At 40.3% G+C, this 14706-nt stretch overlaps 1 protein-coding gene and 1 long non-coding RNA gene across 3 annotated transcripts in view; one reads left to right on the top strand and one right to left on the bottom strand.

Annotated features, from left to right (window-relative positions):
* The window catches only part of TIGAR (TP53 induced glycolysis regulatory phosphatase), a 32816-nt gene extending 20386 nt beyond the window's left edge, over positions 1–12430 (bottom strand). The window contains exons 1-2 of one of the 2 annotated variants that reach the window (XM_025851978.2): positions 12006–12430; positions 2915–2952 (exon numbers count right to left, since the gene is read on the bottom strand). In XM_025851978.2, coding sequence (XP_025707763.2) covers positions 2915–2952; positions 12006–12037 — 70 coding nt within the window. In that variant the 5' untranslated portion in view covers positions 12038–12430. Of the gene's footprint in view, positions 1–2914; positions 2953–9478; positions 9629–12005 lie in introns of those variants that run through there. The other variant, XM_025851979.2, reaches the window with a different exon arrangement.
* Positions 12319–14706, top strand: part of LOC141371495 (uncharacterized) — a 36937-nt gene continuing 34549 nt past the window's right edge. The window contains exon 1 of the long non-coding RNA XR_012376486.1: positions 12319–12415. This is a non-coding gene — a long non-coding RNA (uncharacterized lncRNA). The remainder of the gene's footprint in view (positions 12416–14706) is intronic.

Raw genomic sequence — 14706 nt, 5'->3', positions numbered from 1 at the left:
AAAGGCTAACACGTTTCCTACTAAGTTAGAGCAAATAATAGTTCAGTCAGTAACTTAACACACAAGAAAATAATCTATCGTGAATGAAAGTCAGCAGAAACAACAAAAAACAGATTCAGAATCATTAATACTTCAGACATTGAAATCAGCAGATACAGACTACAAACTGTGAATAAAACATATAGACGGAATCACAAAAATAAGCAAGTAACAAGAAGTCGTCAAAAACAACCAAACAGCTTTCTAAAAGAACCAGACAGATCTTTTAATAATGAAAAATATTATGAGTTGTTGAGGAGAGAAACAATCCTTCAGTGGATAAAGGGAGATTCAGTAACAGAAAGGCTTAATGAACTCATAGACAGGGCTGAGGTATTACCCCACATGCAGCACAGACAAAGGAGATGAAACACATCTCACATCTATTAGAGACATGAAGGACAGAATGATATTCCCTAACATACATCTGCCTGGAACTCCAGAAAGAAGAAAGAAAATATGAAGAGATAATGGCTGAGAATTTTCCAGAAATGATGGAAAATCTACAGATAAAACACCAAGCAGGATAAATTAAAAAGAAAAAAAAAATCCCTCCTAGATATATTAAGGGACACCTATAGAATACCAAAATCAAACAAAAGATTTTAAAAGCAGTTGCAAAGACTGATTGCCTACCATGGAACATGATTTGGCTGAGAGAAGACTTAACAGGAGCAATGGAAGCAAAAAAAAAACAAAAAACAGCACAATAACAAGTGCTAAGAGAACTGTCAGTCTAAATTGTCTAGGCTAAAAAATGCTGAATAGAATAAAAATAGAATTGTCTAGAATAGAAACAATTAAAACTATCTTTACCACCAACCAATCTGCTGTAGGGGACCTTTCAAAAAAGATACTTCAGGAATGGAGGTCTGAGATGCAAAAGAAATGAGAAGGAGAGAAAACTGGTAAATATATATGTAAATCTAAACATTGTCTAAATAACGAGTCAAATAATAATGCCTATGTCACGTGGTTAAAAAAGGATAGGACTAAGATACTAAGCAATAGTCATATAAGTTCCTTGTATTTGGGGGGAAAGGAGATAGTGATAATATACTTCATTAGATATGAATGGTAAAAATTTAAAGGTAACAACTGAAAGAATGGAAATAGTTTATCATTCCAAAGCCAGCAGGGAAGGGGGGGAGGAGTAGGAGAGGGAGGAGGGAGGGGAGGAAGAGAACCAAAATCAGCTACGTAGTATTTATGAGGTAACACTTAAGATGTCAGCACCCAGAAAGGCTGAAAGGAAGGCAAGAGAAAAACATACCAGGCGAATTCCAAGCCCAAAACAGCTGGAGAAGCTATATTATACTCACAAATGCAAGACTTTATGACAAAAGTCTTAGGATTGTGAGGATACTATAAATAATCAACGATCCAATTCACTAGGAAGGCAGAACAATTTTTAAACCTGTATATGTATGTGCCTCATGAAATAGTCTCTATATAAGAGCAGAACACACAAAGCACAAATTGATAGAATGTCAGGTACTAAACTATAAGTTAGCCATCACAATGGGAAATTCCACATCTCACCCATAAATCGGTATTTCGGTCATGCAGGCAAATTCGTAAGTTTACAAAATTAGCAAAGCACAGAAAATTTGAACAAAACAGAGGTTAATTATTTGACATATAACTCCAAACCCAACAATCAGAAAACACAGACTTTTCTCAAGCATACAATGGTAGATTTATAAACACAGCGTGTTAACAGATTTCGAAGAGTCTCATCAAATAAGCCATCTTGTCAGATTGGAAGCCAATCATAAAAGAGAACAAGCAAAAACAAAAAGCCCAGTCATCTGGAAATTTACAAAATAGTTCTAAATAATTCATGGGTCACTGAAGAAATCACAGTGGAAATTTAAGACACCTGGTGCTGAATACCTATGAAATGACTACATATCAAAACTGTAGTTATGCAACAAAAATGGTACTTGGAAGTATATAAGCCTTGAATGCTTTAACTTAAAGAATAAGCATCTAACTGACAAAGGTAGGAAAATAACACAAAACAAATGTCAAAACCAGGTGTGATCACAAAAATGTGTATTCCTGCTCCGCTGTTAGTGTCTAATGAAATGAGACAGGTGGGCAGTACTAAAGGACAGGGTGGTAAGGGACAGAAGTACAGAGGCTAATTTGGGTTGGGCACATGTCACTGGAAAACAAAGGTTCATTTAATTATCAGACTAGTTTTCAGAAGAGGGAATGGGGCACTCTGGGTATGAAAATCAGGTTCTGCAAATTCCAGATGTCCCTATCCAAAAAAATAAAACTAAATGTTTCTATAATCACAGCACAGAAATAGCCTGTCTGGCTGAGAGTTTACCCAAAATATTCTTTAAAAGCTAGACTTGCTGGATCATAGGGAGATTAAAAGACCTGAACCCAAATTAGCAGAACAACAGAGGAAGAATCTGTTAGAATAAAGTAACAATCCCGTGTGAGAATAGGAATTCTCTTTTTACACCTCTTGTTACTGCTAAAAATAATATAACCATCTTAGGAGAAAAATACTATTAACATCAGCCAGCAAATTTCATGTTTCCAAATAGGAAATCATTTTAAATCACAGCAGTTATATTTTAAGACCACTAGACTCAACATAACTCTTCAATCAGCTGACTGGGCCACTTGAAGCTACCTATAAACAACTTAGAATCCTATTCTTTACGTTCAGTTCACTTACGAGACTTACTCCTCTTGATGACCATCTGCTCTAATCATATTTCTATGGCTATGACACTTTCTCTAATGCTGTTCACAATACAAGCTACCCCCGGTCTACCCTCCCCCCGCCAATCTGATTAACTCACATATCACATTAACACCAAAGGAGACAGCTAAAATAAAGTATACTAACCTTGAATTATTTTCTCCTTGTTAAATCTTGTTTCTCCACTAAAATAGAGAGGGTGGGGGGGGAAAAACCTTTATTACCAAATTAGGTTATTTTTGAAATGAGAAAAAAATCACCAATGAAAGGTAATGATATTCACAAAGGCAGCATATGAACACTGTAGCATACTTCATAATCTAACCTGTAAACATAAAACTTGTTCTAACCTGCTATTTGCAATCGTCTACTCTAATGTATTTAGTTGATGAGCTAAGAATTTCACCCTGCCCCAAATTAAAATGTGTAACTCATGAATCAATCGTAAGTAAATTTTAAGTAGCAAATTCTATGAAAATACATATATAATTTTTATTAAATAATCTTGTGAAAATAAATTATGTTGACTAAAACTCTTTTTACAAGCAGCAGAAGGAAACCATGAGTCCATCTCTTGCTGGACTGAATAAGCAAGTGCAAGGGAACCTGAATTCAGGGGGAAAGAAGTCCCCAAGCCTTCAGACACCCTGGCTTCTCCCAGTTCCTAGAGCTCAAGCTGTTCCTTCTTGTAATGCTGACAACTATCTTGCAGACCACACTGAAAAACTGAGGTTTGGGTACTATGTTTTGAAGAAGTCAAAAACCAAACCGAACCAATTTTGAAGCCACCAGAGGAGGGAAAGGACTGGAAACTTTATCACAAAATAATCAATTGAGGCTGGAGGGGAAAGAAAGCGAAGGGGGCTGTGCTACCTGGACCAGAGCAGACAGCAGGACATACCTGCAACAAAAGCAATCAAGTACATGAAAAGCTATCAAGAACTGAGTGGAAAATTCTTTGAGGCCTTTTTATGTGCTAAGTACAGTGTTAGGCACTGGAAACGGAGACACAAAGGACCAGGAGCAGACTGGGAGAAAGGAGTTGGCTTGTTCTGTATGGACACTGGACACAGAATTGGAAATAGGTAAAAATAGTAAAGACGTTTCTTCAGATCAAGTTGTTTCCTCATTTAGTATCAAATGCCCACATATTTATAGATTTCCATGTCAATGAGAGGTGAAAATCCTTTAAAGTAAACTTCATTGCCACATAGCAGGCTGAGGAACAAAACTGCTTTGGCTGTATCCTTAGGAACTCGGTTAGACTTGAGTGACTCTGTTCTTTGTCTATAAAATGGGGACAATATTAGCCCTATTTAAACAGAACTCTTGGGGCGCCTGGGTGGCTGTGTCAGTTAAGTGTCCAGCTCTTAATTTCCTCAGCTCAGATCTCGGGGGGTTGTGGGATCGAGCCCACGCTGGGCTCGCACTCAGAGGTTGTCTGAGATTCTCTCTCTCCCTCTGCCCCTCCCTGCCCTCCTCACCTGTGTGTGCACTCTATGTCTCTCTCTAAAAATAAGTAAATAAATCTTTAAACAGGACTCTTGGGGTAACTGAATACAGGCCAAGCAAACTGTTTACCACAGTTAAAGTGTTTAAACACTGCTCAGCTTTAAAAATAAACAAACAAACAAACACTGCTCAGCTTTTAGTAAGCACTCAATAGTTCTGTTTATAGGTCATTCTTGGACAGAGCTACACAGAAATCAAAGATTCAACTTAATGCATTTTAAATCTTGTAAAAATTGTGAAATAAACAATATAAACAAATAATACACCATAAAGCCAACATTCAGGTGACCCCACCCAAGTTAACAGATCACCTCCAGCCTCCTAGACCTTGTCTCTTTCTGATCACAATGTCCTCCCACCCGCAATGGATCCACTACCTGGACATTTAGATGCCCACTTGCTTCACCTTTCTTCATAGCTTTCCCACCCATGTATAGCACAGATTAGTTCCCCTGCTGTTGAACCTTATAATGAATTGCTTCTTACTGTATGTAGTTCTCTGCGTTGTTTCTGTTCTTTAACATTGTTTGCGAGATACATCAAGGTTGTTGAGGGTGGCATACTTCTTACTTCTCATTATTGTGTAATATGCATAAGAGTTTACCACAATGTATTTACATATTCTACTGTTGATATTTACATTGTTTCCAGTTTAGAGCTAAACTGCTGTGACTATCTTTGTACAGAGCGCATCAAATTCTCTAAGGCAGTGGTCCTCAAAGTGTGGCCTCTGGATCAGGATCACTGGCATTGCCTGAGGACTTTTGGAAATGCAAATTCTCAGGACCCACCCCAGACCCCTGAATCAGAAACTCAGAGGTTGGGGTCCAGTTAATCTGTGTTTTAATAAACCCACCAGGTGATTCTTATTGCAGATTCATGTTTGAAAACCACTCGAGAACTGACAAATTACTTTTTGTAAACAGTTATATTGGAATAGTCACACATGTGTTTGTATGTTCTTTATGGCTTCTTTCACACAGTAATAGTGGACTTGAGCAGTTCAGACAGAGTGCATGGCTTGTAAAGCCTAAACTACTTCCTACCCTTTAAAAGTTTGCTAACCCACACCTAGTGATATAGGCCTAGCACTAGAATTGCTGAGCCACAGAGTATGCAAACATTCAGCTTTACTAGGTATTACCGAAGTGGTCATAGCAATTTACATACCCCAGCAGCGTTTCACATCCTCTCCAACATTTAGTAATGTCAGTTTCCCATTTGTGCCAATTTGGCACTAGAACAGTTTATCTCAGTTTGATCTGAATTTGTATTTCCCTGATTACTGTGAAGGCTCATCACCCTTGCTCTATCTGTTTTACATAAAGCACTAGTTAAAAAACAAAATAAAACAAAAGCCCTCACCTGGGATTGATTTACATAGATCCAGAAAGAAACTCCATCAGACCGGAGAGTCAGAATCACAAACCCAGGCCTCTGCCTGGAACCCTGTCCATTGTTTACAGAAATAGTTGTTTGCCAACCTCTGCCTAGAGCAGTGGTTCTCAAACTTGGGCGTGTATCAGAATCCCCTGGAGGGCTTATTAAAACATAGACTGCTAGACCAGGCCAATAGGTTCTCATTCTTCAAGACCCAACACAGAGCGAGCTCTCTGTGGGAGTCTTCCCTTCCCAGCACATTTCCCCACCTACCTATCCCATTTAAATACCCCAATGCAATACTTCCATTTTACCCAGCACCACTATTAAAAGTTACCACCTGTATACTAATTAACTTTTTTAGTTGTGTGTCTACCCTGGTTCCAGCTCCTTAAAGGCCACAGCCAGAGGTTGCCTCGCCCTAACATACTCATTACCTGGAGAAAATCCTGGGAAACAACAGAACCTCAGTGTATGGCCATCTGAAAATACCTATCAAAATAACAAATCTGTTTGCCCTTTGATCCAGTAACCCTATTACTGGGAATGTTAACATTCATCCATATTTAAAGGTAATTTTTTAAAAAATATTTTATTTATTTATTTGACAGAGAGAGACACAGCGAAAGAGGGAACACAAGCAGGGGGAGTAGGAGAGGGAGAGGCAGGCCTCCCGCTGAGCACGGAGCCCGATGCGGGGCTCGATCCCAGGACCCCGGGATCATGAGCCGAGCCAAAGGCATCCATATTTAAAATAATACTTGTAACAATATTATTTCTAATAGCAAAAGATGGTAAATAACCTAAACGTCCATCAACAGGGAACTGGTTACGTTAACAAATAAATGGTGGTGTGGCTACATAATGGAATACTATGTAACTGTGTCCCCTAAAAAGAGAGTGATTTATGTAAAGATATGGAAAAATCTCCAAAATATATTAAGGAGGAAAAGCAAGGTGCAGGATAATATAAAAAAAAAAAAAGTTACCTTTTTAGAAAGGTGGTAAATAAGAATAAATATTTGGACCTGCCACAAAACAAAACAAACACTGGAAGGATACATGAGAAACTAATATATATGACCATCTAAGGGGTGAGAGGAGAAGAGGTTAAGACCAGGGAGAATTGTTCTGATTTCTAAATATGTGGATGTAGCTTTAAAAAAATATATGACAGGGCGCCTGGGTGGCTCAGTCAGTTAAACGTCTGCCTTGGGCTCAGGTCATGATCTCCAGGTCCTGGGATGAGCCCCGCACAGGGCTCACTGCAAAGCAGGGAGCCTCCTTCTCCCTCTCCCCCGCCCCTGTTCATGCTCTCTCTTGCTATCTCTCTCTCTTGTAAATAAATAAAATCTTAAAAAAAAAATGTATAACAAATAAATGAAATGTCTCAGAACTATTTACCACTGGTTTGCCATTATTATCATTGTTGTGGTTAATATTAATAAAATATGTCTTATACTCCAAAATTTATTCAGAATCATACAAGATAAATGTGAAAGAGTATATTAATCTCTACCATTCAGACAGAGAAAGCTTCCAGGGCGATGATGAAGAAATTGTCATTTCTAATACAGAAAATGATTCCCAAACATTGTATTCACTTCCTGTCTCAGCCTCATAATCTTGCTGAGTGAGATCAAAAATAAAAGAACTGCTGTTAAATACAAGTAATGTCCTCTTTAGACAGTACTTGGTATCCAATTCAATTTCAAGCAAAATTCAAAGAACCCTCCCTATGCTATGTTTACTTTTATACAGGAACCTCAAAAGCTTTTGCCTACTTTATGCCAATCACAAGCTCTCCTGCTCATTTTATAAATTTAAGATCAAAGATGAGGAGAAATTTAATAATTTGCCAATCCAGGTTTTTACAAATCATACAAATTCAGATGATAATTTTTTTTAGCAGATGATTATTTTTTGTATGCTTGCTAAAAAGACAGCTCATGATTTTAGTTCAATCTCAATAGCTGATTTGATAAGATGCAGAATAATATAAAAGATGCTATTATCAAAATGTCACACTATAAAAAAATGGAATCTCAGTACTTTCTGACAGTTTTGTAAGGTACTGCCACACCATCTAACTATTTTTGACAAAGGGAGGAAAAAAATAGCAATGATATAATGAAGGATTTTATTTAGCTAAAGTCAACAGAGAGACTTAATTACTGTATTATTAACAATCACTGGCATTCTGCTGGGCATTTTTTGCCTTCAAATCACTTTACAATTATTACAGAGCAGGAAACCTAGAAATAGAATTTTTCCCCCAAAACTTTCATATATATTTACTTTCACAGCTTTTATCAGCTTTATCAAGAGGTTTGTATAAATCCTTATGGCAACTGTATACAGGGTTTTTTGGGAGTGGGAAAGAAAAGTAGGTGCCTAAAATAGTTTTACTATTAATCTACTTCCCTTAATGAAAGTTTAGCTTGTGATAGAGGCAGAGAAGGTAGAGGAAGCTGAAAGGTCAGAGGGATATATTTCGAAGGAGTCAGGAATAACACTCATTTTCAAAATCTCCAGTGTGATCCATTTCCAAAACAGAACACCCGACTCTGCAAGAATCCAAATGCTTATGCCAAGAAGTTAAGTCTTATGACCAGCCATTTATAGGCCCTACAAATATGCATCATTCATTTTGTAGGTTATTATACTGTTCTTCACTTCAAAAGATATTTTATTTTGTTAGCTCTGGTTTACATTCTATGGCATTTCCTTAGAAGTCATTTATAAGGCTTAATTTCCCAATCATATCCTTAAATAATTTAAATTCAATCAACAAGTATTGTTTGCCACAAGACGGAGATAAATCATAGGAAATTAGTACAGTTGGGGGCATGTTTTCAAAATAGGTATGCTTTAGTGTACATGGAAATGCAAAGCCTCACCTGATATTTAATCATGAATACAGCTTTATCCTAATTCTTCTCTACCAATTAATTCATCCAAAAACATGGAAGATTTCAAGGGCTAGTAACACAGAGACTTTCACTAGATAGGTTGAGGGGGAAAAAAATGTAACACACCCAACTCATGATATGTTTTTGTTTATAAAGAAGTTAGTCGTAGTTGTAAACAGTCTCCCAAATGATCAACTGTATTCTCAAAAAACAAATACCACAGTAACATAACAATCACATAGATGTTTATAAAAGTTTACAGGTGACCTAATATTTACTGTGCTTGTTTTTATTAATGACCAGATTGGCATTCAACAAAAAGTAATAGAGGTAGCATAAGAAAAACAAGCCAGTTTTGCTATCAATAACTTTACTAATTTATCATCTTTGAGTCAATAAAAGTAAACTTAATTCAGTTTGTAAAAAAATTTTTTTAAGTTTTAAGAGCCAGCTAAAAATGGAAGTGAAATGGGATGGCTTTGCAGGCAACTAATTGTAAACACACAAATAATTTCAAGGGAACTGGGTCCTTTCAATGGGTTGTGTAAGTGATGGACATGCCAACCTATGTATATCGGGGTTTTCAACAATGCTGTGCTACAAGATCATAAGAAGTTACAATTTAGGGGCACATGGGTGGCTCAGTCGTTAAGCGTCTGCCTTCGGCTCAGGTCATGATCCCAGGGTCCTGGGATCGAGCCCCGCATCGGGTTCCCCGCTCTGTGGGAAGCCTGCTTCTCCCTCTCCCTCTCCCACTCCCCCTGCTTGTATTCCTGCTCTCGCTATCTCTCTCTCTGTCAAATAAATAAATAAAATCTTAAAAAAAAAAAAAGAAGTTACAGTTTAATAATATTAAAAGACTTCAAGTTTGAAATCTTGGATATTGTATTCCAAAAACGATACATACCCCATAAATATGATGAAGACAAACACACATGTAGTAACAGCACAAGATTCATAAAGGCTTTGGTTGAACTTAAAGAAACTGCATTTCAAAGTTTTCTTGCATTATCTGAAGAGGCACCATTCAATAAAATTATCCATCTCCAAAAAAAATGATCATGCCATCAGTTTCAGAGCATCTATCTTAATTATACAGAATCAGGTAATAGAAAAGGCTAGTGCTATTCCCAATATTATGCTAAATGACCCAATCTTGTGAATTCCAACGAGTCATCATATTTAACTATGGTGACTATTATTAACCAAGTTTGAAATCATTTCTTTTCCTGAAAGAATCTTCAATTCTTAGCTTGGAGAACTCAGAAGGGGAAAGAGGGATGATCTAAACAGAGTTAACCATAACCCTACCAATTATTTCAACACTTTAACTTTACTTTCCCATAAATAAAACAGAACAATGCAAACTATTCTTATCACTCTTTACAATTATATTAGCAGAAATAAAAAGTAGCCACTAAGTGATATTCCAGCAATCTAAAACACTAGGTTTTAACTCAATTAAATAGGAGGCAGAAGACTACGGTGGTTGAGAGGATGGGCTGCAGAGTCTTGCTCCTTTGGTTCAAATTCCAGCCCCCCATCTAGCCATGTGACTCCAAGCAAGTTACATGCCCTCTGCATCCATTCCCTCACCTGCTAACTGAAGAGCAGTCCTCACCTCACTGGACTGTTGTCAGAACTTAATTACAACAGTGCCTGGCACATAGTAATTTAGAAAGACTTATTTCTAAATTGATTCTTCATAGAATTTCTTTAAGGAATCAATTTTTAAAATCAAGCCCTTTTTAAGAAGCAGGGAAGGGACAAAATCCAAATTCATATAACTATTGTCCAGTACGAATCTAAATAGACATCACCCTACTTTTCAAGGGAGGGTTAATCCAGATTTCCTACAACTTCTGAGCTTCAAGTAAATGTCAGACACTGTGCTGCCTGAGTCAAGGCATCCAGATAGTGTTGCAACACTGGAAAAATGAGGGCTCCACTTCCTTCTCTGCTACCAGTAAGCTATATGCCCTTAAGTAGGTCATAAAATGGTCATAAAGCATTCTATAAAATGGAGGGGTGGGGAAAGAAGAGACAGAGAGAAAATCGATTTCTGGTTTAGTCATCAAAATCCTGTGAGTCCTAAAGGGATAATTCTGATGATTCCCAAGATTATCCTATGAAGGAAGAAGAGGACAAAAAGAAGATAGCAGTTAAAGTCAGCTTGACCAGGTGAAGTCCTACTCGTACTCCTTTTGAGCTCCGGAAAGTCAAAAATGGTATCTTATTTATCTGTATAACCCAGTACACTGGCACGCAGTGTACAAAATGCTGGTCTGGTAAAACTATACGTAAATATTGAGGATTAACTACATTTTTATTGGAGATGTCCTCAGAGAATTAGAAGTTACCTAATTCTTGAGATATATTTCTTCCCCTCCGTTGAGCTATACGCTTTGCCTTTGCCTCATTTAATTCTCACGCTAGCCCAGAGAGGTAGGTATTATCATTACCCCATTTAATAGATCAGGAAACTGAGGTCGTAAAGGTTACGTCGGTTAACGGAAGCGCTGGTTACAAGGCTCCTCCTAGCCAGAGCCCGGATTCTAACCCGGGTCTATCTTGCTTGAAAAATCTGTGCTCTTAACCACCCTGAACTGCACTTCCATTGACACTCGGCCAATAAGCGCGTCCAGAAGGAGAAAGATAACAGACATAAAGACATATCTGCCTTGGGCGCCTGGGTGGCTCGGATGGTTGAGCGTCTACCTTCGGCTCAGCTGGGATCGAGTCCCGCATCGGGCTCCTTGGGAGCCTGCTTCTCCCTCTGCCTCTCTCTCTCTCTTTCATGAATAAATAAATAAAATCTTAAAAAAAAAAAAAGACATATCTGCCTTTAGCTCCACCGTGTAATGTTATGATAAAAATATTTGTCCGGGGTGATGCGGTCGGCCGAGACGAGGGCGGAGGCCCTCTTCCTCTGCCAACAATGTAATCTCCGGAGGGAAGAAATAAATCTCAGATCTGTGCCTGCGGCTGCCCTGGCAAACGAGGGGTAACAGCAGAAGGCAGCCGGCACAAAAATATCTGCCTTGGACGAGCCATCCCGTAAATTCTTCAGAATCCGCTGGGGAGCAAAAAGCGGCGCACAGGGAAGTCCGAGGACAAGGTTGTCTTTCTTCAGTTGTAACTCCGCCAAGTGGCTGCGAACCTCAACCGCTGACTCCTCCAGACCTCAGTGTGCTCATCTGTAGTGCGGGACTCAGGATACTTAGGACCCGCCTTCCTCGCTCAGCGGTGCTGGGGGGCGGGGGGGGGGGGGGTCCAAGAGAGACGGCCCTGGCGAAAACACCTCCGAAACAGCCGGGTCCAAGCCAGCCCTCCGAGGGGACAGCAAGCGGGGGAGATACAGATCAACGGTCTCTTCACCCACTCCAGAACAACTCACTGACCAGAAGGCGAGAAGAGCACCCTGCCATACTCACTGCCGGACAACGGTCAGAGCGAAGCGCGTCATCTTCCTGGCGCCGGGAGGGAGGGAAAGCGGTTGCCCCAGCTCTCCGGCTCGCGTGCCCAGCACCCTCCTGCGCGCCGCTTCTCCGCACTGCGGGACACCTCGCCGACACCACTTCCGCCAAGCCCCGCCGGCCGGCCGGCTCCGCCGCCATAGGTCGTGGCGGCCGTCTACGTCATCCCTGGAGGGCCAATCAGGGCGGCGGGAGGCCGGCAGGTCGGAGGAGACTGGTGAGCGACGAGACCCCGCCCAGGGCCGTGGCGCTTGCGCCCCTGCGCGCAGGCCTATGATTGGCGCGCGGCAGGTGCGTGCGGGGCCCGCCCTGGAGTCCGCAGTGGAGGCGATTCTTACCCCGGCAAGTTTGGATCGGGGAGATTCCGGGTAGGTAAGGGAACCAGCTCACGGTTTGGGGTTGATTTCATTTGAAGCTGTAATGCAGCTAGTAGTCTTACCTCAGGGGTGTACTGCGCCAGACACATTGGGTCCTATGAGGTTTTACTGTTAATCCCTAACGCTGGGGGCGCCTGGGTGGCTCAGATGTTTAAGCGTCTGCCTTCGGCTCAGGTTGTGATCCCAGGGTCCTTGGATCGAGTCCCGTGTCGGGCTCCCTGCTCCTTGGGAGCCTGCTTCTCCCTCTGCTTCTCTCTCTCTCTCTCTCTGTCTTTCATGAATAAATAAATAAAATCTTAAAAAAAAAAATCCCTAACGCTGGGAATGTAGGGTCCGCAAAGTCTGGGGACTTAGACCCACCCAGTTTCGGTCCCCGCCCGCGCCTTGACAGACACACTCCTGCAGCAAACTTTAGGCAGGTTTGTTTTGAGCGCGTTTCTAGACTAGGCCTCATTCTTGGCCTGCTGAGCCAGGTTTCACCGAAGACCCCTGCGGAGCTAATTTATCAAGAATCCCCTCACCCTTCGTATCTAATCAAGCTCCTCTATCTCCACCCTTGGTTTTTAATGGAGCTCTCCGTCCTCCAAGTTCCTCTTCCCCCTCTCCCTTGATACCTAACCAACTTCTTAGTTTCCATTCCCTCCCTCACTCCACCCCCTGGCTGTAAACCTCTGCTGTATTTGGTCTCTGCTGTATTTGGAGTTGAAGTCAGTCTCTCCACCACACTGCAAGTCTTAACCCCAGTTGCAGTTGACTTACATAAAATCTTACCCCCCGCCATTTTTTAAGGAGTATCTGGCGACTAATGTTTCTCTAACAGCTTTCAGGGCCTTGAGAGAGTTACTTAACCTCTTTCTTACATGATAAGTAAAATGGAATAACAGGTAAAGCTTACTCGTGCCAGCTTTACAATGATATAGCTTAATAATGTTAACCTTTACATTGTTTTCCATCCATTTTTACTTATATTCCTATTTGATAATGCAATTCCCCCCAATTATATATGCAAAGATGGGTTTAGAGAAATCAAGTGATGCATGGGATTTATAGGCACACTTTTCAAAAACGGTTTCACATGTGTGATCACATTTGGCCCTCAGAACAAGTCCAAGGTAGAGAGGGTATCTTCACTTAAGAGACGAAGAATCTGGCCTAGAGAGAAATTAAGCAATTATTCTAGGCTCACAGCTGGTCTATGGTGACACAGGACTGGTTCAGTGATTCTTAAACCCACCCACACATTGGAACCATCTAGGACCTTTTGAATGCCAGGCCACAGCCCAGAAAAATTAAATCTGAACCTCTGCAGGAGGGATCCAGACATCAGTAATTTTTTTTTTCCTCCCCAGCTTTTTCCAATGTACAGTCAGCTTTGAGAACTAGAAGCTTAAGGCAGTGCTTCGCCAACTTGAACAGGCATACAAATCACTTGGGGATCTAGTTAAAATGATTCTGATTTAGTAGATCGGGAGTGGGGACCAAATTCAGCATCTCTAACAAGCTTTCAGAATGACGGTGGAAGGATAATTCAGAGGATTCTAAAAGAAGGCCCAAATTACCATGGGAGTACACTGCCTACACATAGTAGATAGTTTATATGAATCTTCTGAATGCCTGAGTGAATGAATCAGTCCAACAGATTCTCTGGAAGTTTGAACTACAACAGGGAAATTAATTAGGTAGTTGTAAGTGAGGACTAAAGAGAAAAAGCATCAAGAGAACCGGTAAGATCGAGCAATGAGGAGCATGCAGACTGAAGCTATGAAGAAACAGAAACCACAAATTATACAAGCTTGAGAACAGATTTACAGAGTAGGAATTAAGAACAAGCGAGGTAATAGAAGAAATCAGTAAACACAGAAACAGACACAAGTGTGTAATGCAGAGACTACCTGGTCCCTAGTCCCTCCAGCTGCCATAACACCAGATACTTTATAGGTTCTTTTTGACAATAAAAACTCTTTCTCTTTAAGGTAGTCTGAGTACATTTCTAAAGCTTAACTAAAAACAGACTTCCACTTTGTCTCATTTAACACTCACAATAACTCTGCAAGGTATGAATTATTAATTTAATTTTATTTTTTTAAGATTTTATTTATTTGAGAGAGAGCATGAGCAATGGGGAGGGGCAGAGGGAGAGGGAGAAGCAGACTCCCCACTGAGCAGGGAACCGAATGCAGGGCTCCATTCCAAGACCCTGGGATCGTGACCTGAGCCAAAGGCAGCCGCTTAACCAACTGAGCCACCCAGACACCCCTATTTTTATTTTACAATTGAAAAAC

The sequence above is a fragment of the Callorhinus ursinus genome, unplaced genomic scaffold (genome assembly GCF_003265705.2).
Source record: "Callorhinus ursinus isolate GAN/ISIS: 27379988/994484 unplaced genomic scaffold, GSC_fseal_2.0 scaffold74, whole genome shotgun sequence".
NCBI classification, from domain to species: Eukaryota; Metazoa; Chordata; class Mammalia; order Carnivora; family Otariidae; genus Callorhinus; species Callorhinus ursinus.
Note: the sequence above shows the minus strand (reverse complement) of the source record. Positions and strands in the feature narration are given on the sequence as shown.